The sequence below is a fragment of the Netta rufina genome (assembly GCF_964035555.1).
Source record: "Netta rufina genome assembly, chromosome: 6".
Taxonomy (NCBI): domain Eukaryota; kingdom Metazoa; phylum Chordata; class Aves; order Anseriformes; family Anatidae; genus Netta; species Netta rufina.
This window is the reverse complement of record NC_140129.1, coordinates 15,386,848-15,412,952: the sequence shown is the minus strand read 5'-3', so window position 1 is coordinate 15,412,952 and position 26,105 is coordinate 15,386,848. Positions and strand designations below refer to the sequence as shown.

Here is a 26,105-nt window from a genome sequence, read left to right as displayed (position 1 = left end):
TTCTAGCAGCAGGTCTCTAGTGTGGCAGGAGTAGTGCGTGCTGGTTTGTGTCTCCCAGCTAGTATATCCCACCTGTTTCTGAATACACTTGGCAAAGAGAATCAATGGCAGTTTGCCCTTGTTCCAGAATTGACTAGAGTTCTCAGGTAAACTGTGTTACGTGCATGTCAATGCTGATGGCAAGCCTGCATGTTTGCTAAAAATTAGTTTGGGACCAATTTTTTATTTCACCTGGAAGATGTAGAAAGTGTACAATGTTGTCATATACAGGTCACAGTAAAATTACCCAGAAGTAAAGTATTTGGTGCGAACTTACCTGAAACTTTGAAATAGTCATTTTTTTTTTGCAGGTTGTTCAACACAACCGGTGTATAGTTTTGCTTTCTCAGGAAGCAGGTTTTTGCCAAATTGGAAGACATCCAGTGTCAGTGGTCACTTTGAAAATGCTGTTTGTTGTGTCTGAATGTCTAATTCTGCTCTTACAAGCAATCACTAGAGGTGGGATCAGCTTGACACTGGAGCACTGGTCTTCTGTTACAGTGCTAATTTAGCTGATGATTCTCATGGAGACTCACCACTTTCAGTGGTGTTGGCTGTGCTGTACATAAGCACCCATATATGAAAATTTGTTCCAGATATTTCCTCTGTTGGAATAAGTTAATACTTTTTTTTCTTTTTTTTTTCTTCCTGTAGGGGTATTTCTGTGTTAATTAGCAGGGTTAGTGCCGTTCAATACAGAATGTTACAAACCTTGCAGTGTCATTTTACTTCTACAGAGAGCTGTGGATGCTTTCTCTGACATTTACAGCAGTTGGGAAGGCATTTGAAGAGGGTCTATAATAAGATATGAAGTATTTAAATCAAAAAATGTCTTCACTACTGAAGTAGCCTGGAGAGTAATAACATATGTTTGAAAAGCACTGAGGGTGCTGTAGCTTAGGCTCCCCATTACTGCATGTTTCACATTTCAGATTAGCTTTGCTTATAAGTGGTAAGCATATTTTTTCAAAGTGGCTTCCAAATGATTCTTTTGCTGCAGTAGTGTCTTTGTGAAACATGTCATAAGGGAGACAAAGAATTCTGGATGATGTACTTTTTAGGTTATGAAATCTGAACTTGGTGAACTAATTCACCCATTATGCCCCAAAATGGCATTCTGTTCTTTGCTGTTGCAAACCTCAAATGTAGATATCTTTTTGCTCGTGGATTTTTATTTTTATTTTTATTTTTATTTTTATTTTTATTTTTATTTTTATTTTTATTTTTATTTTTATTTTTATTTTTTTTAAGGAACAAGTAAGCTTCAGTTGCTTTGCACTGTAAACGTACAGTGCTATTAAATGTCCGCTATTAAAAACAAAATAAACATTACAAAACAAAAGCATCCAGGAAAAAAAAAACACCTTTTACTAAGTTATCTGGAAGGAAAGTTCATTAGTTAAAAAACAAAATTCTTCCTGACATTTATACAGCAGTACCTTCTATTCCAAAAATGCCCAACAAACAGGACAAATATAGGTACAACATGTACAGAACAAAGTATTCTCAGGGCTTTGTCAATTGTGTTTGGTTGCTGCCATCAGCAGCTTTGTGAAATTTTGAATAGCCCCAGACCTCTTTCTTTTGTGGTATCTGACACAGATATTCAAAAACAGTAACTAGTTCTGAAAATTTAGTCCTTGAAAGCGAAGAAAGCACATCAGCAGCACTTCCTGTCCTTAGCATACATGTATTATTGTATTTATGGCTCTTAGTGGGTACAGCTCCACTGTAGACAGGAGATGGGGGAGTGAGAAGAAAACATTTGGAACAGATTTAGAATTCACAGGAATCTGTGTTCGTATATCCAGAAGCTAGGAAATCCCTGGGGACTCTTTGAAGAGTTTCTGCGGGAGTGCTTCCTACAGGACTGGTTTCACTAGTGCTGGGGTGCCATGTGTGATCAATATGGGAAAACGGGGCAGCAAGTCTTTAATCCCAGAATGGAATACTTCATAACTAAGTTGGGGAGTGTCAATTTATCAATAACCTCATGAAAAACAAAGTGCTTTACCAATACTGCAAATAAAAGAAGCATAGATGTTACTGGAGCTTCACAGGCAGTTTCTGTGCATTTCTTCTCCTCTTCTGCATCAGCAGTAGAGTGACGCAGAACACATAAGACAATTATTTGATAGGACTGTTTGGATCTGTGAGACTGTCAGTCCATTGGTAGTTGAGTATTATTTTACAAAAAAATGAAGTATTTCATTGTTTGATAATGATTCTCTAAGTAATGTTTTTATTTTTTGTAAACCACAGACATGTTTCTTCATCATCTATTTCTGTGAACTATGATAGCTTATTTTCTATATTTCTGAATACCTGCATTTTTTTGGCATGTATTCCATGTATTCTAAAAGTATTTAAATATTTTGTACAACTTAAAGCAATCATCCAAGGGACATTTTCATTTGTGCTCAGTTTAACTGGGACATGAGTTTGATTGTTCCTTCTCTTTTTGTTCATCTTGGATGGTTCCTTTTCCCACACTTTCCTTACACTTTTAGAGAAAAGTATATAATAATATATCAGCCTTTGATGCTGAGTTTTCTGTATTCAGTGTAAAGAGAGGGGAGCCATGACTGATCAGCATCTCTTTGTCTTAAGACTCAGTGTTGCCAAGAGGCATTTTAACCAAGATCTAAATGTAACTTGGTAGCTTTTTTTTTTTTTTTTTGCTTCCCCCTAATCTGCTTGGATCTGAGAGACATCCAGGTGCTGTGGAGCAGGTTGTACATCTGGATCAGCAGTTGACAAGAAGGGTGGATACCATTACATACCAGCATAGCCCAATGTAATGGTTGACATTTCTAATCTTTACAGAGCCAAACCTTATCATTTCATGACCAAAGTAGTAAAGATTCCTGTTTGTTAAAACTTTTTACTGCATTTACATGGTAGTGGTATAGAGGAGAATTCTGAGAATGTGCAAGAGACAAAGGTAGGTTATGGTAGAAGACCACTAATCATACTTACAAAATGTCTTCTCTGATTTGCTTTAAAATGTTCAGAAAACATCCTGGTAACTTTGCAACAGGCATGGATGGCTACATTAAGGAATATATCTTTAGGTGGCACTACGGCAGTTTGAATCTGTTCATACAGCACTAATCTCTTGCCATGGATAAAGATAATGAGGCAGGTATGAGTGGGCTAGGTTGACCACTTAACTGGCAGTATCTGTCATGCAAGGCTGTCAAAGCCTGTACATCTATGTCCATATATATGTATGACTGAAAAGGAAATAGAAAGGCAGGTCAATATTTTTCTTGAGCAGTGATAAATTCCATGCAAATGAAACCAGATGCCAGTACACACACCAGTAAATTCCTTTATCTGAACTATTTGGTATCTGTCTCCTGTAGCTAAGGCTTTCAGGGCTCGTGGTGTTTGTTGTTTTTTGTGTTTTTTTTTTTCCTTTTTTTTCTCTTTTAAATTAAAATTCACCAAATGGGAAAAGAAACACAGGAGGCCAAAATCTGTGACTATTCACCTCAGAGAAGGTGGCAGCTTTCCACCAGACCCAGATGTAGTGGCAACCTGCAGTGGCAACCGTGCTTCTTCAGCAGTGTAGATTGTATTGTGTGCTTGCTATGAGCCAGGTCTGGTCTAAGTGAAGTAATCCCTATTGTCTTCACTGGGAGCTGGGTGGGGATGTCTGCCTTGTGGTAAAAAAAAAGTTGTTTATCATTGCAGGATATTGTGGCTACCATGATAACAGAGTAGCAGCACAATTTGAAAGGCACTCCCTAAAAGCTGTATGAAATCCTCGATGAAGAAGTTTAAAAGGCAGTTTCCCTATCCTGTTGTTCACCAGCTTCTGTGCCTATGCAGGCTTTTAATTCTGCATTACCAAAATGTTCATCAAACTTAATATAAAAAAATAATTAGTTTTGAATATCCAGCAGTTTCAAAACAGTTTTCATAATGCATTCCAATGCATTGAGCTGTGAACTGGGATTAATTATATGATGACAGTTAAGTGGAAGAAGGAATGCGGGGCAAAATTCTGTGTTCAGCTGCCGAGAGCAGAGCAGCAAGCTTCTGCACCAGGGCGGGGGGGTAGCAGGGTGCAGGGGCTAAAGGCTGATGGGGTCTTATCCCATACCCAAGCTCTTACAGGTCTGCTGAGGACTAGAGGAGACGTGGTTGTTGCTCAGGCTGCCATGGTCATGGGGTGTGAGGTAGACCCTGAACGTGAGAAGTGCCTCCTGTGTACAGTGGAGAAGAATGCACTGTCACACAGCACCATGCTGCAGAGCTTACTGAGATCTCCTGGACGAGCTCTGTGGTGTAGAGCTTGCACCAGAGGACACCATTCCTGGGTAGCAGTGAGGATTTTGGAGTCTCTCTAAGCTACTTAAACACTTAACCTAACATGAGTAGAAAGGAGTAAGAAGGAGGATTTTATCTCTGGAGTACAAAATGAATGCTGGGAATGTGCTTTGGCAGGCTGCCAGTCAGTGTGTTAGGGATGTGTTGTGTTTGTCCACCAAACCAGTGAGGGACCATCTCTAGCAGTTCTCCATCCTGGGCACTGCTTATCTAGTTCTGCTCCACTGGATGCATGGGATGGTGTGGGCTGGCAGGAGACGCCTGAGCGCCTTTATCGCTCTGATCAGGAGGGCTGGCAAACCTGTACGTGTCAATACAAAAGCAGCTGTGGCACTGAATGCATGTGAATTAACCAGTGATTCAGTTTTGTGGAAGGAAAACTGCAGCAGTGGCAACATCAGCACACTTTTTTCCACATCACAGGAAAAAAAAAAAAAAGTTTCTCTTCCACTGCTGCTTGAAGTTTCACAAGTAGAGTTTTGCATGAGGAAAGGTTTTGCACTTCATATGATTGAAACAAACAGGTTGTTTTTCTGAATTGTTCAAAGGGGAGCATGAAAAGGAATTGTGCTATCTACTTTTGTTACTTTGATGTAAAAGGAAAGCATGTACTGAGTGTGACTGGGCTTAAGCAGTTATGATCTGTAAATGATTACAGTTGGGTTTTGCTTTGTTTTAAGCAGATCAGCTGTTACGGACTGCTAGTCAGCACTCGGATAGTAGTGGCTTTGCTGAGGATTCTTCCACAGACTGCTCTCCATTTAATCAGCTTCAGGTGAGTTTCCCATATTGAGGTTGAAATGTTACCTCTAAGTATGGTACAGCAGAGAACTGGAGAGGGAAGGAGGGATACTGATGTTTGACCTTGATCATGGCTGTCAGTCCTGGTCCTGATAAAACTTTTCATTTTCTGAACTGGATCTGCTGAGTTATTTACACTGTGTTAAAATTTTAAAGCCTTTCTGATAGAAGAATCTGAGTATACATGGGCCTGGAATAAGCTCTAAATTCATTATTTCCTGTGTGCTGTTCATAGAACAGCTTGGGTCAGAAGGGACCTTGAAGATTCCAACCCCCTGCCATGGACAGGAATGCCAGCCACTAGATCAGGTTGCCTAGGGCCTCATCCAGCCTGGTCTTGACCACCTCCAGGGATGGGGCATCCACAGCTTCTCTGGGCAACCTGTTCCAGTGCCTCACCACCCTCTGAGTGAAGAATTTCCTCCTAACATCTAATCTAAATCTCCTCTCTTTCAGTTTAAAACCATTTCCCCTCATTCTTTCATTATCTGTCCAAGCAAAAAGTTGTTCTCCATCTATTTTAAGTATTGAAAAGCTGCAATGAGGTCTTCCCGGTGCCTTCTCTTGTCCAGGCTGAACATCCCCAACTCTCTCAGCCTGTCTTCATAGCAGAGGTGCTCCAGCCCTCTGACCATCTTTGTGGCCCTCCTCTGGACCCTCTCTAACAGCCCCACATCCTTCTAGTGCTGGGGGCCCTAGGCCTGGATGCAGCAGTCCCAGTGGGGCCTCACCAGGGTAGAGCAGCAGGGGCACAATCCCCTCCCTCCATCTGCTGGCCACTCCACTGGTAATGCAGTCCAAGACGCACTTGGCTTTCTGGACTGTTCATGGCATATCTTTTGTCACTGGCTCATGCTCCAGAATTGCAGTCCATTCCTCTCATAACTGCAGTGATCAGATTTAAGGTAACGAAAGACTTAGCTTTTCTGGTGATCATTTAATTTCTTGCATCATTTTTGCCTTACCACTCATTTTTAAATGCTTTTCTATTTATTTATTTTTAGCTAGCAGCAGAAAGAATGTGAAAACAATTTCATACTAATTTTACTGTGAAGGTATACTAATATTTAGTCAGTCTTAAGCTCCCACATTCTTTCCTGTTCCAGTTGCTTTGATCTCGGTCCTGGAATTTGCAGTGACGCTGACCAGAGCTCTCAGGACGTAAGGGAGGGATGCTTTTGTTTAGCCAGGTGCTTATGAGACTGCCCAGTACATACATATGCTCAGCATTATACCTGATACCTAGGAGAGGTGGTCTCTGCCTCTCGTTAAGTCATTCACACAGTATTAACCATAGTTTGGTTGGCCTGTTAATCAGCCTGAGAAAACTCTGGAATGGGTCCTGGTCTCAAGGCCATTGGATAGCTGTCTGGGACCTAAACCACAGTCAAGAGAATACAACAATGGAAGCTTGGGTATCACCAGTAATGTCATTTCTGTGGCTTTCAGCTACTGAGCTTTTTTACACTACAGTGACTTTCCTTGTGGCACACCTAACACATTTTAAAAGCCATTTTGCTCTTACTAGGAGGAGGTTCCCATCCTCCCCATCCACCAAAGTTTGCTTTTCAGTTTTGGTACTGGTATTCTGTCCTTTTCCGTTTAGTACTTTGCCATCTGAGTACTAAAATGGAAGACAAGACAGGTTAGTCCTTGTGTCTCCAATAAACATAAATTTACACTTACCAAGAGCAACAGAGAGAAGAAAGGAAATCATGAGCATGAGTTTCTGTAATGAGCATAGTAATCTGAGATACTGGTTCTACTCTGTACTAAACTGGGGCTACACTGAAATTGGCAGGCATTTTAGAAGGAGTCTCAGACTAGAATTGGTCACTCCTGATCATTGTATTGGTTACAACCTGATAAAGAGTCCATTAAAAGTGTGTTGCAACTAAATGCCTCTTCACTGGAAGGCTAGTGGAGTTTGTTTGCGTTGGTTGCAAAGTGATGAGATTTTTCTGCTTTCTATTATGCTGTTTTGAAAAGATAAATTGAGACTGCATGAGATCTGTGCCATGGAGTTGCTAGGCTTTCTTCTGCCACTGTCACTGCTTTATTCAGACCAAGTACTGAGCTGAATTTAGAAAATACGGATGAATAATGAGACTAGGGAATAAGAGAACTTGGCAGCTAGTGAAGAGAACCTATGAAAAGAAGATGAAGGGGATACAGAGGAGTGTATGGTAAGTTAGTGCCATCTACTGTTAAATAATTGACTCTAGCAGCCATAGCATTCCTCTGGAACTCATGAGAAAACTGACAAACTGGAATCGTATTTCCTTTCTTCCTTGACAGCCAAAAAAAGATTTCTAGGGGATATTTTGGTTTCAGGGTAGGATATTCTTCCGGGGAGTTTCATGTTACCAAAGAAGTTAGAAAAAATTCTCCATCCAAGTACTTGAATTTTTGTTTGCTTGGCTTGTAAGTAAACAATGTGATGGAGAATTAGAGAGACAGATACATGTGCTTGTAGCACACCTAATTTCACCTAGACATTACAGTCTTTTGTTCTTGTCATACCTTTGACTCGAACAGTATCTGAACCTGTACAGTCTTTAATACTAATTTGTGGCTGTGTCAGTGAGTGCAATGCTAAGCACATATTTAGAATGATGACCTTTGTGAATGAAATTCTCCTTTAGGTTGTTGGAGACGGAAGTATTGTGCAATATATACCATAAATATTCTCTCTAGAAGGAACTAATAGTATCCTAACAACAGAGAGAACTGCAAAAGTTAGAGATAGTAAAGCTTCTCTAAATTTCTAGTTTATGTGACCACATATCTTATGAAAAATTTGTGCCCACGTCTAAATATACCTGTCAATAAGACTAGCCTAAGGAATATGCTTTGCAATCCATAGACTTTTCCTGCCATTTTTTCCCTATTAAATTAACAGCTGTCTAATACGGATGCTCTGATCAAGTATATAGGGAAATGCATCCTTCTGCAATAAGGAATTTAAAATGTAGTTTATAATAAGAAGGGAAAGATGTATTAGGAAAAAGGAATGGAGAATAGGGTAAATGTGCTGGATTGTCTTCAATGGAGATGAGCAGCTGAATATTAGATTCCCAGTATCAAACAATTCTGTGACTTAAAACGGGCTGTGTATATAGGCAGACTGTTTTTTCCCATTCTTGGTGCAGGAGAATCCGTGATTCTCCTCACTTCTCTGTGTGCATTCCCTAACACAACCCTTGGTTTCAGTGCTGAGTGTGAACTTTTATATATGGCACATGCCACAGTACCTTCACCCTGATATCCCTTTGTCATTGCTACCTAAAATACTAGAATTTTACTGCTGCCACTTCTGTTCTAGTAATAAAGAGTTTATTGTCAAATCAAGAAAATGTGTGAATAGTTTGCTTTTTTTTTCTTTTTTTTCTTTTTTTTCCCCAAACCACCTCCTTTATGTGCCATACTTCAGTATGCTTCTCACATACCTGATATTATGGTTTCTTTGTTCTCTTTCACTGTTTCTCCTGCACGTGAAAATCATTTTGAATTATTCTACCATAATGCCTAATGGATATGGACTTAGACTCTTAGTCTGACTTCCTGAGAAGGCAGTAGACGAGTCTCCAGTATGTTCACCCATTTGCTGGTTTGAATCTTTCCTAGGTCCAGGAGTCTTTGCAAGGCATGGGAAGCAGTGCTGACAGCTGTGACAGTGAGACAACCGTGACATCACATAGTGAGGAACAGAAGACACCAATAGCCAAGGAACTGCCCTGTTTCAATAAGTTTGAGGAGGAGGAAGAAGATGAAGAGGAAGAAGAGGAGGATGATGAAGATGAAGAGGATGATATCTCTCAGGTAGAGAAAGGAAAGGTAGAGGCACATTCTGAAAGCAGAAGTAGAGATGATAAAAAAATCCATGACTATGAAACTGAACAAAATGGAGGAGAAAGCAAGTCATCTTATGTGTTGAAGACAGTTGCAGGAGAGGTCAGCTCTAAAGAGGAACATGTTTCCAGTGAGCAAAAAGAATTGGAGCTGCTGGAGGAAGGCAGTGATGAAAGTGATGTTGACAAAGACAATGTATTTGAGTTTCCTCAGTATCAAACGCACCATATCCTCAAGTCACTGGAGTCTCTGGAAGGTGGCAGCTCCTCCCCATCATCTGTGGACAGGGTTCATGTTGCTTTGCAAAGAGCCCAGATGAGGATCATCAGCACATCTGATTCCAGGGCCGGACGCGCTTTCCTTAAGTCAAAAGATCTCCTGAGAAAGCAGAGACAATGGCTTGCTGAATCGGGCTATCCTCTAAGGCGATCTCAGTCTCTCCCAACTGCATTACTGAATCCAGTGAAAGTGGTGTCCTCTGTGAACGTCCAGTTAGCTCCTGGAAAAGAGACTCTGTGTGGTCCTCCTTCTTTCACCTACAAGTACACACGTGTGGAGGAAGATGAGAAACTAACGTCCGAGGATGACAAACAGGAGGGCAAGGCAGCTGCCAGCCAGCCTGTGTGCAAATCTACGCTGTTCATTGCGCCTTCGTCCTCCAAAAAAGAAGTTCCCCAGGCTGGGCCCCGCAGGCGGTCTGAGGAGCCCAGTCCCACCAGGGGACAGAGCTGCCCACTGCACACGCCAGCACACATGTCCCAGTCAACATGCTCCCTCCACTCCCTTCCCACTGAGTGGCAGGACAGACCACTCTGTGAGCACGTCAGGACGCTGAGCACCCACAGTGTCCCAAGCATCTCCGGTTCTTCCTTCAGCTCCTTGCTTTCCCCCTTCGGCTGTCCCTTCTCTCCAAGGCACTCTGGATATCCTCATCGACCTCATGCTATCAACCCGCCCTCCACCGTGGAGATGCAACTGCGCCGAGTCCTACACGACATCCGAAACTCCCTGCAGAACCTCTCACAGGTAAGAGGAAGAAAAAATTTCTCCTGGCAAAGAGGTTTCGTAGTTTATTCTTATCAAACCAAAATGTTAGCCTGAATATACTTTTGTGTAGTGTGGGAGATCAGGAAAAAAAGGACGTTTTGTGCAAGTTTGGTTTGCTGCTTCTTTCAAGAGCTTCTGTTTAATGTGTCAAATGATCATCACTCCAGTGCTCCACTGTTTTTGTATTGATTTTTTTTTCTGGTTACAGTTGAATTTTGGGTGGGGGAGAGGAGCAATGTATGCTTCATCAGCTATTAGTTTAAGTTGATAGTCATTAGCTTTAGATTTGAAAATACATATTGCCTTTAATGGTACTTTAATCTGTCTCTTCTGTGAATGATTTTTTTTTCATTGCGAGTCCCATGGCTTCAGTAATAATGTCAGTGAGGACTGTTTGTTCCATGCATATGTCTGTGCTGTTTCTTGCCAACCTTCTGGATGTTCAACTCTGGGTGTTCATCTAGTCAACATGAAGTCATCAGCCTTTTATAAAGAATCAGTATTGTCACAATGTCTGAAATTTTGGCCATCTCACCTGTCAGAGAAGTGCTTTAAAATGAAGCACATATTTTTTTACTGGTTTCTGTGACACCTTCTGCTCTTTCCCTCCTGATTACCAACTGTCCCCTCTCCGCCACCTCTGTACTGCTATTCTCTGAGTTCATGATCCAACTTAGGAGTCTGCAAGCTGCTGCAGGTGTCTATATAGGCAGTGCACTTGCACACCCTGCTTGTTGATATATGAATGCATGAAGAATATGCAGTGGTAGAGCTTCAGTGTCTTCTGTGGGTTTTATCTAAGTACAAACATCTGCTTCTCTGCTCCTTATTGGAGGTGGTGGGCTGTGGTGTTCTTTTTTAGATCCCTCTGGTATTGTGACACAGCACTGCAGTGGAAAGCTGCAGGCAAAGGGGTTTCAAGTCAGCCATTGTTCAAGGTGTGCCTGAGAGTGAGCATCTTCAGAATTTGATCTTCTTTGTAAAATTCCCTTGTGTGAATGAACTGCAGCCTTGCTATGGGGTCAGGGTATAGTGTCACTACTTAATACCATGCTAACTAAAGCTGCTGGAGAAGAAACCTCTCTATTACACCCACAATTTATGTTCACACTGATTTAAATAATAATAATAATAATAATAATAACAACAACAACAACAACAACAATAATAATAACAACAACAACAATAATAATAATATAAACAACAACAACAAAAAAACAGTTTCAGAGGGGATAATAACATCTCCTAGCCCACTCGTCCTCCTTCCAGAGTAATTTGTCTAGACTAGTTCCATTTTGGAGAGTTTGGTCCTTCTCACTACAGATATTTTTATGAAAAGCTATTGTTTCCAATACATAGTTTCCTTGTGCTGCTTTTCTCTGCAGACAAGATTGAGTTTGGCACACAGCATATTCCACATACAGTCTACTATAGAAAATATTGAGATGTTTCAAATATATGGTTCTGTTATTAAGAAGGAAAAAAGAGGAGTAGATAAGTTCCCAACAGAACAGGGAATAGAGAAAACTGGGAGAGGAAAAACAAAACATCCATCCCCTTGATGTGATCATGTTTGAGCAAAGCTCCTCTAGGTAAATGGACATGCTTCAAATTTTCCGTGGCGTGTCAATAGTCCTTTGAATTCTTTCAAAATTATATTGGACAAGCTGTCTTTTTCATGTTTGAAAAGGTAAATGTTTTCACTGTTTCCACTGTTCTTTGCTGTGCCATGTCTCTACATGTAACAGCCCCTGAATTTTAACTGCTTGCTGCAGACATTGAAGCAACATGCAAATAGAAATTCTTCAACAATTCTGTTTACATGAGAGATCATTGGTATGCAGGGATCTTTGAATGTAGGCAATATGGTGAAATTAAAAAACAACAAGAATAAAATCAGCACACACACGCACACACACACACAACTGAGGAAAATCCCACAACAAATGTGACCATGATCACGATTTGAAAATGAGACACGTTAATTTACTCAATTCTGTTTTGTGTGTTGTTCTCTTTGTCTTTAGCTAAGACAGTTGCAACTACTGAGTTTTCACTAATCTGCACTAGGCATTTTCTGGACCCATGTCTGGTGCAGAAAACTTAGTTTTTATCCCTACTTATTGTGTCAGACAGGATTAATTTTTTATTCCTTTTTTCAACTTCAACACATTTGCATTACAGAGCTTTGGTGCACATGCTTCAGTTAGGAGCTGGTTCTTCCATTTTGTAAAATTTCCTTTTCCTGTTACAATATTTACTTTGGTGGTGGAAATAACAGTGCCAGAAAGACTGTGTTTTAACATTGGCTGCTTTTGGAGAATCTGACCGTTTGAGAAGATGAGTTCATAACTGGGATTGTTGACATTCCTCTTTCAAATTGTTAATTTCTTCCCTAGTACCCAGTGATGAGGTGTCAGGATTCTTCAGCTGCCACCGGTTACACTACTCAGAGATCATCTATTCTACCTCTTTATGAAGTAAGTGCCCCTGTTCACACAATGATACTTAGTCAAAATAAAATAAAAAGAAACATCCTATAAGTGTCACAGACTATGCTATGCATGGTCTTTGCTCTGAAGTGATAACATGACTCTATCCTAAATGTCGAAAAGGAATTAGCCTAAATACATGGAAGTAATTTCATGTGTTTGTATGGTGCAACTGAAAATGTTTTCTTGAATTATTGCTAGCTCGTAACATGCAATTTCTGTAGTATTTTGAAGTTGTTGAGCTTCTGCTTGACTTAAAGAGCACACATAGTCAAATACAGTTTATTTAATTATTTTTTTCACCTTTTCTTTTTTTTTTCTTTCCTCTTTATTTATTTATTTTAGAATACTTTCCAGGAGCTGCAAGTTGTAAGGCGAAATCTAAATTTATTTAGAACCCAAATGATGGATTTGGAATTGGCTATGTTACGTCAACAGACAACAGTTTATCAGCACATGACAGAAGAGGAAAGGTAAAATGATTTTATTTTTAAAAGAGAGAAAGCACTTTGGCACTACAAGAAATGAGCTGCTGCCTGTGAAATCAGAGCAAAAAAAAAAAAATCTATTAGTTTCAATCTGAACAAGGCTGGAGCTGAATTGTGGCCAAAATAGTTGTTTACTCTCATCTGTGTATGTCTTCATTCTAGAGGATCTTTTTTCTTTTTTTTTTTTCTAATTCTTATTTCTCATTAATTGATGATTTTTTTTTTTCTCCTTTCTGGAAAGTGATTTTACAACTGTGGATTTTAAGGACTTTATCATAGGATATTGGAGAGGAAAAATCTTAAAGATTTTCAGTTTAGATTTCCCCCATCCCTTTCTGTATAAATGTAAATAAAAAATAAAAATAGCATTCAGATGCTACAATTCCAACTCACAGTAGCCACTCAACAAGTCACAGATGGCATTCATTATTCTGGCTCTGTGTGTTTGCTCACCATGGGTTGCAGGAACCGCTGATGTGAAACAATTTTTTTGCTGATTTATTTACTTTATTTCAATTAACTCTTCACTAACTCACTTTAAAAGTAAATATGTTTTAAATCAGTTGGCCTACTTTGGCAGTGGTGTCTAGGCCAAAACGCAGTTGCTACTGTAAAGCTAAGAACTGTGATACTCCCTGTTTAGTTTTCAGCATGGAGCGATATATTTTCTCCAAGCTTCCTTTCCCTAAGTGTAGCAAGACCTTAGTTCGTTTTCAGACTTTCAGATGATTTTTAGTGAAAGAGGAGTTTCCTGTGTTCCACCTTGAAATCCCTTGCATGGAGTCCTTTGCTCGTGGGATTGTCATGCCCAATTCCTCCTTTGCGATGTGCAGCTGAGTGCAGTGAATGCCACTGTTCTTTTTGTAATGGATTTTGTATAGATATGAAGCCGATCAGCTGCAGAGCTTAAGAAAGTCTGTCCGCATGGAGCTTCAGGAGTTAGAGATGCAGTTAGAGGAACGTCTACTTGCTTTAGAAGACCAGCTGAGAAGTCTGCACATGTCTTCCCCTTACAGACCTCAAACACATGTAGTAAGTATTACTTTTTCAACATCATTATATGTTTTCTCAGTGTAATGTGCATCGGTTTAATGTTAATAAACCACTACTGTTAAAACTCTTATAAAGGGATGACATCTGGGGAATCTAATGACAATGTGTCTATTATCAGGGGTCATTTTATTGTTTTGTGTCTGCATCTTAGGGAAAAGATGTAGAATTAGAGGGTCTTTCTTGCTATTAATGCATGTCAGGACATATTTTGGGGGATTTCAGTGCTTTCTTCTTTTTCTTCTTCATGACCCTGGGAATTTTGAGTTCTGGTAGGTAGTGCTCATGTCTGAAATCCTTGTGGGGTGATGATGATCTTTCTGGAATTTCTCTGCACTGATTTCCTTCCTTGTGAAAGGAGGGTATAGAGACAAGGCACTGTGTTTCTCTCCCAAGAATCAGCGTATGGTTCCCTCCAGCTCTCCATGGAACAAAAAAGAGGAAAATCCAGTAGTCATCTTCAGGTTACTTTTTCCACTTCTTTTTGTAGCTCCTTCAGATGATCATGTTGACTCCCTACCAAACACAGGGAGAGGCTCTGCTTGCACAGACACTCTCCCAGAAGCTCAAGAGCAGTGGGGGAAAGGACACTGGTGTCTGTTTATTGGTGGTGTGGCTATATCCTTTCTCTTCTTTTTTGCTCAGCAGAAGACTGTTCCTCTATTTCCTGCTGCAACTCTGTCATCAGCCAAACAAAAGAAGCAGAGACAGAAAGTATTATATGTTCTTCCTGGGTTTCATTCCTCTTTCTTAGCCAATCCTCTTCTACAGAAGAAGCACTGGCCACATCTTCCACTTTAGTATTTTGTCATGGGAAAAAAAATGAAACCCAAGAACAGGAAAATATGGTATTACTGTGATCCCAAGCCAAGCTTGCATTCTTTGAAACATATAAATATCTCTTCTTTTTTGTAAATCCTTTTATAGAAGAGGGCTAGCTTTAAAAATGACTGAAATAAACTTTCTCCAACCCATTTTGCTTCCTGGTTCCAAGTTTCTGCTTTTACCGAAAGTTGTCTGAGACACTATGTGTTTATAATGTTAGATTCTGGCAGCTCTAAAAAAAATCCTCAATGCATTAACTTATCTTAATTTTTCAGGGTATGTATGGTAGCAGAAGTGCTGACAATCTATCATGCCCTTCTCCACTGAATGTCATTGAACCAGTAAGTAGCATGCTGTATGTTTTGCTAAGAAAAATAAATAAATAAATAACAGGAAGGAATTTATTAAAAAAAATAAAAATAAAAGATCGCAGGAGATTCATTTGTCACACAGTCCTGGAAATAGTTTACTCACTTCAGTAGTTCTGTTGAAAATAGTTGCATTTTTCCTTAAGCAAAGTTAACCATAGGTGTAAGCAGCTGTAAAGTCTTGTTTATTTTTAAGAGGAATATGCAGAAGTGAGATGTTGTTGCATTTATTGACTAATGATGGTGAGTTTTCCAGGGAAAATTATTTCTTATTTTTCTATGAAGATTATGCTAGGAGTCCAGAGTAAGCTCCTGAACCACTGAAGTGGTAGGAGTTCAAAGACTGCAGGAAAAAAAAAAAAAAAAAAAAAAAAAAAAAGAACTTGAATTGTTTTAGCAAAGAAAAATAAAATCAAGCTTTTACGTGTGCCTCTGTCAATTGCTCTGGCAGGGTGCGTCTGTATTGCAAAAGTCAGTGGTTTGGGGAACTGCCACAGTTCTTATTTTTGTTGGCTTTCAAAAGAGCCCATTCCTTTTTATGGTCCTCTTTGTTGCAGTCATAAAGGCAAAGCATATATTTATTTTATAGCCATATTTGTTACATGGAGGGAATGAGTAAGTGATTGAATAAATAACAAGAAAGCATGGCTGTGTCTGTATTTGACTTTTTTATATGCTTATTCAGGCCTGTTTCTTTTCTGAATCTTTAGGTCTCAGAACTTATGCGAGAGCAGTCATTTCTGAAGTCTGAACTGGGTTTGGGACTGGGAGATCTTGGACTGGAAACTCTACCAGCAGAGGGTACAGAGTCCGTATTCTCCCACGGAAACTCTGATTCCTCCTCAGTGTGCTCCACTGCAAGTAGAAAAGCTGGTGCTGGATCTTCTGAGCTAACGGGAAAGTCTAAAAGTCAGAGCAAGAAGTTGTACCGAGCCTCTGTTGCCTTAACACCAGCACCCCCAGTGAGAGCAGGCACTGGACAACAGGTGGAAAGCTCTGAGGAGCTTGCAGACTCCAAGCTGGAGGTGGATCAGAAACTTGAAAAAGTCCCTCGAATGCCTTCGGTTGATGAAATCCACAAAAGCGTGGAGCAGGAAGAACTGCAGCAAGTTATACGAGAGGTGAGGAGAGAGGGGTTGAGATCTAAGATGTTCAGTTTTTTTCTGAAAATTAAAGCCAAATTACATGTAACTCTTTGCCACCAGGTTTTTATTCCCTCTCAAGCCAAGTCTCCTTACTATTACTGTCCTATTTCTAAAGACTCACAGTATGTCATGAGACGTCAAGCCATGTTTTTTTCTCAAGCAAAGCAGTAGATGTTTTTCAGTGATAGTGGTTAGCACACAAATTAATAGCTAGTTGCTACTATGAGTCTAAGTGAGAAAGAATTTACCATCTCTACTTCTTGGTTATGCATCAGTATTTCAGATTCCCAAGTGAAAATTTCTCTGTCATGTTTGCTTGCTAAAATGCCAGTTTGGATTTCATTTGATTGATGAAACACTGTATCTAAAACAACTTGTAGTAAATGTTAAAATGTTAAAAATACTTGCCCAGTCCCTCTACCCCAAACCACTAACAACTTGAGGAGTGTAAGTAAAGCAAGCTGAAGTCAGATGAGAAATTATTTCAGACATCAAGACTGAGGTTGGACCAATGCTGTTGGACTAGTTTCACTGGCAGTCAATGAAACTGAAGGGTGCTTGGATATTTATCCTGTGGTCCAGGTTAAAAAACAGCACTAAAATTACATGCTTGCTTTGTCAGTGACGTGACAAAAAGATTTATGGCAAGTAGTATAAATGGGAAAAAGAAACTTTTTTTTCAAAAGCAGTGCCTATGAGAAAGTGGTGCTCTTCCTGCTCTGAGTACAGATATGGGAATTGAGAACTTGTGGGGTTTATTCCCTCTCTTTCACCGGAGAGGGACCACTTAGCCTTTAGCTAGGGGTCATTGAATCCTTACCCTTTAGCACATCCTTTGAAGCTTTAGTATGGTGCTGTCGTAATCCACTGTAAAGGCCAACAGAGGTGCCATGCTCAAGAATATGCAACAGGCCAGGTTGTAATGCTGAGGTGCCACCCAGGTCTGTTTGGTTTCAGGCAGTGAATAACTGGAACCAGCTTTGTCTTTAAAACAGATGAGAGGCAGGCTTCTCCTGTAATAAAATAGGAGCTGTGATTCCAGAGGGATCTTTTGCCACTCCTTTAGCCCCTTTCTTCCAGTGCAGAAACAGGCAGAATGTACTGGACTATAAAGTATCCTTTTACTCATTGTGTGACCACAAGACTGCTGTGTCTGTCTCTGCAAGTGGAGATGTTCTCTTGGCTGACTCACTGTGGGCTTTGCTATGTGTAGGCACTTAACTCTTGCACAGTGAGATCTGTGAAGCAGAAGAACATTACTAAGGAATGTTCTGATTGAAGATAATAGCTGGAAGTACATGAAGATATTTACTTTGCTTAGCTTTGGGTAACTCCATATATAACCAGAGCTGAGACTGCAAAGAATGATGCTTAGCCACAAGCATTAACAGTCAGAAAACTGCTGGTGTTAAAATAGGATACAGTTTGGCAGTGAGGTGAGGTGGATGCCAGCTTTCAATAAGTGCCCTCATGGTACTGAATAATACCTTGCCCCATCGGCAGCCCCATTAGAGTCAGTGGGATGAGTTATAGACAGAGGCATTATCTTGTGGAAGGAAGGGTACTGTAGTCAGCTCATGGTGATATACTACTGGACCTACAACCTCGTCATTACTGTGCTTAGCATTTGGAACTGAACACCCTCTGGCCATCATTGATACTTACAGTGGAGCCTGTGACGCTACAGTTTTAAACTTCTACTTTGAATGCAAATGAATGAACATGGCAGGGTGGCAAGCATTTATGTTCCAAATGTCTTCCTGCCACCCTGCCTCCCTCCTGCTGCTATCTTCTATGTGCTGGAGTTGGAAGAAGTCTTGGGAAAGGCCTTGTTTTAGGAGATGTCATAAAATACTCCTAAAGTTCCCAATTTCTCTCTTCCTGGTCCATTTGCTTTCTTTTCATCCATTTTTAAAAAGATTCCTTGCCTAGCGTTCAGAGAATATTTGCACATGTACTTATCATGCCTTGCACTTTACTGCTGATTCTGAGCTGAAGCCAAAATATTTCTTTTGTGTTGTGTCCAACAGTTCTATAGAAATCTGCATTTCACAGGTCATGGTGGGATGCTGCTAAAGGAGAAAAAGAGAGGAAGGAGAGAGCTGTAATTCAAATGTATTGTAAGAACAACAGAGACGATAATGGGAGCTGGAGTCGGAGTACAGAGTTATTTCAGTCAGTATTTTCTCTGAGGTTATCCTATGTGAAGATTCCTTTTTAACTTTATTAATTGATAACAAAAAAATAAAATGTGTACTCTGCATAGAGAATGTTCTTTGGGTTGTGTGGCACTAGGGACTTAGTAATGCTAAAAGCATCTGTGCTGAACTGCAAGACTAGTATTCAGATACGAGTAGTCAGCAAATAGCTGAGCTTGACTCACTTTGTAAATGTTTGAGCACACAGAGAGATTGTCCGTCAGTTTGGCTGCGTTGGCAGCTTGTTTTGGATCATCTCTGATTCAGAACATGAGAAGTTTTGCATTGGTTCATAGCACATGGTAGTTTTTGCAGAGCAAGAATGTACTATTAAATATTGGTCAGGAAAATCTCTTATATTTCGTTAGAGCTAAAACATAGCACAAATTGAAATGTGTCTTCCTTAAGTAGCCCTATTGTTAGCGAAGGAGTTCTGTTCTTGTTGTCAAAAGAAAGAAGTCTATTAGTATGCATTCTTGATATATGCACTCACAAATGTTAAACCATTGCTTATTCCTCCCATTCTCTGTAGCTGCCTGACCTTGTGTTGGGGAAAGAGAAGTCAGGCAGTGTTACAGAATTTGCCTGGGTGGGTTGCAACGTATGTGAGCTTTGACCCGCAACTATGTGCTGGCATTAAAAAAAAAACCAACCCCTTGGTGTTAACTTTTAGCATTAATGGACTAACTCCCACAGAAAAGCATTTAACAATGCGAAATGTTAAATGTCAAACAGTGGCCTCCTTGTTTTGTTGAAAATACAGCCTGATCTCCTCTGGAGTATCACATGAGGTACTTACTACTTGACATGTAGGTCACAGTGTGACTAGGAGTGTAACCAGGCCATCTCACTCTGCTCTTCTGCAGTTCAGAAGATGGGATAATATGAAAAGCTTTCTGTTTAAGAGTAATGTGGTTTTTTATTGTTGTTTTTTTTTGTTTGTTTGCTTTTGCTAACAGTCCTCCATCATAAATGACATTTTAAAGTTGTCCTTTAAAAAAAAAAAAAGTACAATTTTCAAGTCAACAGGTTTGAGGAGATTGTGATAGATTTTTAAGGATGGACAGATGGCTGGATAGAGAATCTTCACTCTTCCATTTCCATTTAAAGCCATGTTAGCTCAGCATTGACCAAAATTTTAATGTCTGTTGGTCGTCTTTCCCTTGGGCAGGTCATTTAGTTCCTCATTTTACAAGCATGCAAACTCATCAGTGCTGCCATGAAGAAGTGGCACAAGAAGAAATCTGACTAGAAGATAATTCTTTTAATTCTAGAAAACATACCTCAGATGAAGAATGAGAGGACAGTGAAAAGCCTTATGCCTGTTTTCCATAAACAGCTGCAGAAGGCCTACCTCCAGAATTGCCACTAAAACACATTTCACTGTCAAGGAGTTCATTATATAGCAGCAACATAAGATTGTGGTAATGGCAATTCTTTCATAGTGAGAAAGATTACTGGTTTACTGTAGTGAAACTATCTGTGAATGTGGAACTGTGTTATTAATGCAATATTAAATATTAGCATTGTATTAATGTAGTATAAATATCATAACTTATCTCCTCTTGTGGAGTGGGTTCTCTCCTCTTTCAAATGTTCAATTTTTCATTCAGCTGCTAAAAATACGGGTGGAGCGTGCATTGACTGCCTTCTGTCCTTCCTACAGAGGAAGCCTGGGCATAGTGCTGTGCCCTGTGCAGAGTAAATGGAAGGTGCACCTTGCCCTAAATTGCTTGTGATGAAAAAGACAAATATTGGCAAATGTCATGACAGGCACACGAGACTGAGTCAGTGCAGGAATCGATACCATGCTCACCATGCAGGAATGACCTTGATGGGTCTCAAAAGGAGTGAGGAAGCAGCGGCAGTGAAAAGCAGCAGCAGAGGGTGGCCTTGTTGTGTTCTGAGCAGAAAGGTGAGAGGCAGAAGGCTCAAGTGAATTAGCAAGGTCGAGTGAGAAGCTGTTGGAAGAGCTGAGAACAGAGCAGGAGCTGCTTTCTTCCCAGTCTCTGCCTCATCACAAGACTGTCATAGTAGACCATTTACTTGCTAATTTGGGAAGCTTTTATTAGCTTACTTTGGAAAGTGATGTTTATTTTTGTCTATCCTGAGAGGAGGGCACAGAGTGCCTGCTTTTTAGTGTCCTCAGAGACCCAGCCCTTGTGATGCTGAGAATAACACTGCAAAGAGGTGAGCAGAGCTCTGCTACAGCAGGGACCTGCTGGATAGCCAGGCTGCTGTGTGGCATGGGCTCTCACAAAACTCATGCTTCCTGCTGCATCTGTCAAGTCTGCATGGTGTCTTTCCATCTGCCAGAGTTTCTAAATCCAGGAGGCACTTACTGAATTGACATTGGTCCTAAAGCTTTGTACATATGCATGCATGCATCAGCATAGATATTCACAGGACTTTTGGCAGTCAGTAAAATGGGTCCTGTTGAGCGCTGGCTTTTCTTTTGTCTATTAAACAGCAAGCAATGCAGCTGAAAACCTGTTTCCGAGTAATATTGTAGTCTGTGAATTTCTGCTTGATGCAAAGTAGTAATGAAACAAGGAACTTTGCCACTAATGGTTTAGGGATTGAATTGCTTGCCAATGAGGACAAGGGATAAATAACCCGTTGCGAATTCTGCTGCCACCCTTCTGACGTTGTTGCTTAATCCTTTTGACGCACCAGGAAAAGGGGAGACTTACAAGAATAATTGCAAGATGTTCACAGGGATGAAAAGAGGGCTATTCAAACATGGCAAGGCCTTTAGGAAGGCTAAATCTGAGTAAATACTAATCCCGTGGTATTGGTGGGGCATCAGAACACGAACAGATTTTTTATTGGCAAAACCAGGGTAAGAAATAAGGGCTTTTTTTTCTGGCATTTAGTCTCACATTCATTACAGCTACTTGGGCACTTGAAAGCTATTTCTGAAGTGATGCTGAAAGGTATTTTGTAAGGAAAAGAAAACGACACTGCCTAGCTGGTCTAATCAGTGTTAACATAACTGACCATGGTTGCCATGCTCTGTTTCTCACCTGCCTACATTCTTCCACCGTCATTGTCCTCACCTGTCCCTATAACCACATCTCACTTGTTACTGGTTCCTGAAGTGAAGACTGTCCAAAAATGAATCGGTGCCCAAGATTTCTTTTACTTGTGAACAGCCCATATTATTTTTCTGTGTTGTGTCTAGGTTTCTCCTTTCCAGCACAATATGCTATTATAGAACTGTTTTTTTACCTTATTTGCTCTTTCTTTTCTTTTACTGTAGCTACCAATGCTCTGTCCCTTCTTTGTCCTGGCCTCACTCACAGTTAGGTGCCTACTAGGTATAGTTTCTGTTTTTAACTATAAACTATATTTCCTGTAATTAAACTTAATGGGTAAATGTTTTGTCACAATAGTGTGAAAAACAGTCTTTGCTGGCGCAGACAATATCCCGTTGGTCAACAGATGATGTGAGGAACTGTTGAAGTTCTCTGTTTGTCTTTGCTGCTGAGAATATGATTAGGATTATCTTCCTCTTGATTTATATGAAGAGAGCAGCTCATCTTCATAGACTTAGACCTTTCCTACTGCATAATGCATCTGTGAGGTAGATAGATACTGCCCTCCTTTTCAAAATATAACTAATGTTAAAAAAGGTGCATTTGGGGTGCTTTTGTTGTGTATATCTTGAAATGCTATTTTCAGAACTTTGCATACTTGAAATATATTTTTTCTTACCATAAAACCAGCAATCCTGAGTAGAAAATGCAGATATACTTACCATCTGGAAAAATAAAACTACTTTGCTTTGCATTTATATGATTTGTAAGAACTTTAAAATTACTTACAGTTATTTTTTCCAATGGAAACCCTCTTATATTTATCTATTTGAAAGTTGATTTTTTTTGGTGTTTTATGCTTTCATATGTTGATAATGTCAAACATGTCTGCAATATCACTTAGTTTTAGTCATTGGTTGTATAACTTACTGAGCTTAAAAATTCCTCTAATCCCTTTCAGATCAAGGAATCTATTGTTGGTGAAATAAGGCGAGAAATAGTAAGTGGATTGTTAGCAGCCGTATCACCCCAAAGCAGATCTGCAACTGCAAAACAAGATGCACAGCCATGAAATGGGTACTACAGGTAATCTTTGTCAATCTGCCAGAACCATTCAGTAGCTTGCTGAAGGTATTTTTTTATCATGTGAAATATCATTGTTAACTTAAATCTTGCTTGTTTCCCCCCTGAAATACAAGTGATCAGAACTGAGGTTCATTAAACACAAAGGTTATTGATATCCTGGACAGCTTTGGAAAATCAGCTGTTTTATAGTTTGGCCCATCCTACTGTCAGTTTTCATGTAGTGGTCCTTGATTTTTTTATTTGTTTCTTTTAGTGTCCTCCATGGTGACTTCACATACGAATGCATAATGCATGAAGATTTCCTTAGTATGCCTGCATTAGACACAAATGTTATCAAAATACATGCTTAAACACAGAAAGCAGACTTCCAGAAATCTAATTTAGCTATTTTTCTTGCTTTCTCTTTTCTGCAAGGTTGAATGTAGTCCGAAATGCTGTGGAATTCTGCTTTGGGTGGCATACACTGGCAAGTGTCAAGTTGTTTTTGCTTCAGGAGACGTTAAAGCTGCTGAGATAGGCTACTGTATTCGACGCTTGGTTCTATGATGTGTGCCTTTCCTTGAGTTCCTATCTAAAGACTTAGACACTTTAACTAGTTTATTACTTTCCATAAAGCATCAACAAAACTGTGGCTCTCTGAAAGGTTTTGTATTTATTTGTATGTCCTTGTTGTAAATTTTTGTGTAGCTAATTTCTTTTAGTAATGCATCATGAAACTTGAAAATTTGCAAACTTAACCAATTTATAAATAACACGCTCATGTTCAGCCTACTTTTTTTTTTAAAAAAAAAAAAAGAAAAAGAAAAAACAAACAAACAAACAAAAAAAAAAAACCACTGACCTCTATGAGGTATTTATTGTGCAATAACTGATCCACTTTGAGAGCTTGAAACAACCAATAATTGTTTCCACTGCTGTTACTTAGTGCCACTTCAAAAGAAGGAAAATATCCTGTTGAAAAAAATTGCTGTTAATTCTTGGGGCGGTTACTATTAGCAGAGTGGTTGAATGACATGAGGTTACTTAAAACTACTTAAAGTTCTGACACTGAAAGCCTTATCTTTGTGTAGAAGACAACTTTTAACTAATTTTATTTGCTTCCTTACTGTTTGTTTGCCCATCCCTCTGTAGAAAAGTGCCTTATTTTAAGCACTGTTTTTGTCTTTGTGTTGACTGCTCTTAGTCATTCCAAGAACAGGTCTCTTCTGATTTATATTAACAAAATGCAATAAAAGTACTGATATTCTGAAAGCAATTAGGATGTGCAACTTGGAATGGATGAATGACCTTGCTTGTATTATGGGGAAAATGGAAAAAAAAAATCTTTTCCTTCCCTATCCTTCACTGATTCTATTTTCAGTTAGATTAGTGAACATGCATTTGTTCCAGTGGAGAAAATTGGAAGTCATTGGAGGTTTTATGTGGTCAAATAGACACTTAGTGGATATGTAATATCCCATTTTGCTGTGCTTGGAATCTCTTTACTCCTTTGCCATTTCCAGCAACTAAAACTCTTTACTGTGTCAAGGTCTTTAATCAGAAATAGTTTCAAATGTAACAATATTAGAAGAAAAAGCTTCTAAGATTTTTAATTGTGTTAGGAAGACACACAAGGGCTGATTTCTTTTAAAAAAAGTGTATATTAAACCAATAAAATATTTATTTTGCCTATGATCTGTGTCAGTGTTTTTTTACACTTCCCTGTGCATGTTTTACTCTTAAGCAAAATAAGTTATGTAGATTTGGGCCCATAGTGCACAGAATGGAGAATGGCAGGAAAGCTTGGAACTTGGGTTTCAAAAAGCTTTCAGATGTTCAGTGTATCCAATACACTTTGGAAATGTGAGATATTATTTTGAGAGAAATGTTGGCACTTAAAAGCAAACTCTTAAGGTTGTTGGCTCCTCTTGCAGCTCTCAAGAATTTGGTTGGGCTCAACCTCTCCTCAGAATTTGTCCCTGTGAGTAGAGCCAGAGCTTTCTTGAAAACCTCATCTTGCATGCTTAGAAGCTGAAATATAAACTCCAACATCACTTGTGCGTGGAAATTTGTATGAGGTTGCAAGCTGCAGTAGGTTTCTCCTTTCCTTTGCAGCTTGCGTGAGTACGTAGTTCCACTGCAAAATGTCACCCAGAGAACACACAGCCAGACCCGAGTGCTACAACCTCCGGTTGTGAATGCACAAAGCCAAAGCTTACCCAAATAACTGGAGCAGCAGATGCTCCCCTTGTCCCCCAGCCAGATTAATTAGCATGCCCTGTCGTTAATGTAAATCCTGTGCCCGTGTGCTACCCAAAGTGGTGTTCCAAGAAAGGTGACAACTATGGCTCTGATGGAGTGATGGAGGAAAACACCCCGGGAGCTGGCGGCCGTCAAACAGGGGCTGCCAGCAGCATCCTCTGCGGGTGCGGCAGCCTGGCCACACTCCGCCTTGGCGAGAAAAGTCACTTGTATACGAGGTCCCAGAGTATCTGGGGCTCGTTAGCTTGGAGTTTATAAGACTATTTGATCTCAGCAACTTCGAGTCTAATGTTTAATATATCCTGAGAAGTGAGAGAAAGAATGCCAACTTTTCATTCAGTTGATGGAAGGCAGATTTGCGAGCTTCCGGCGTAATATAAAATAAAGGCATTTCAAGACAATATTTCTAAAAGCTATACTGAAACTAATGAATATACAAGCACATAATTTTCTGTAATCAGTAACAGGATTCTGCCACTCTTAAAAACACCTTCATCTAATATTTTGTGAGTGACATTTATGTAGGTATAGGAATGCCTATAAACACTTGTTTAAAAGAAATAAATCGTAGTGCCCTGCTGTCATAAATTAACCTGAACTGATACCTACCTCTATTGACATTTCTGTTTGTGTTTTAGGAACAGCTGTCGTTATTGTTGGACACATGCTGAACCTGGATGGCTTGCCCTTTAGTAATGTCAATTCAGCTGTAATGATTTTCTAAGCAAGGGTGGTTTTTCTTTAGTTTAAAGACTGAAACTGCTACTTTCCCTACAAATTAGTGTTGTCTTTTTTTTTTTTTCTGTCAGCCTGCAATTTGATACAAACTCTATCTCAGATTGAAACAGCTGTATCAGCGGCTGATAAATATTGATCAATGAAATTTGCTATGAATAAAGCCAGCAGTAATACCAGAGAAATTTTGGATGCTTTTCTGAGGTTTACTGTGATAGTAATCTTGGTGACTGCCAATTGGTTTCAGGACTATAAGGCAAGGGCTATATTTTGGAAAATATAAAAGCTAACTGTTTTCTATGGTTACAGGACAACTCCATCTTTACTGATAGCATAGCAAATAAACTAATCTTTAGCCTGCT

At 39.6% G+C, this 26,105-nt stretch overlaps 1 protein-coding gene across 1 annotated transcript in view; it reads left to right on the top strand.

The window, feature by feature from the left end:
• The window catches only part of ITPRID2 (ITPR interacting domain containing 2), a 41,774-nt gene extending 17,333 nt beyond the window's left edge, over positions 1 to 24,441 (top strand). Inside the window, exons 11-19 of the mRNA XM_084289581.1 lie at positions 5,061 to 5,152; positions 8,806 to 10,056; positions 12,477 to 12,557; positions 12,915 to 13,042; positions 13,939 to 14,089; positions 15,208 to 15,273; positions 16,011 to 16,421; positions 22,643 to 22,767; positions 23,182 to 24,441. Of these exons, the coding sequence (XP_084145707.1) occupies positions 5,061 to 5,152; positions 8,806 to 10,056; positions 12,477 to 12,557; positions 12,915 to 13,042; positions 13,939 to 14,089; positions 15,208 to 15,273; positions 16,011 to 16,421; positions 22,643 to 22,753 (2,291 nt within the window). The 3' untranslated portion in view covers positions 22,754 to 22,767; positions 23,182 to 24,441. The remainder of the gene's footprint in view (positions 1 to 5,060; positions 5,153 to 8,805; positions 10,057 to 12,476; positions 12,558 to 12,914; positions 13,043 to 13,938; positions 14,090 to 15,207; positions 15,274 to 16,010; positions 16,422 to 22,642; positions 22,768 to 23,181) is intronic.
• Positions 24,442 to 26,105: the final 1,664 nt, after the last annotated feature.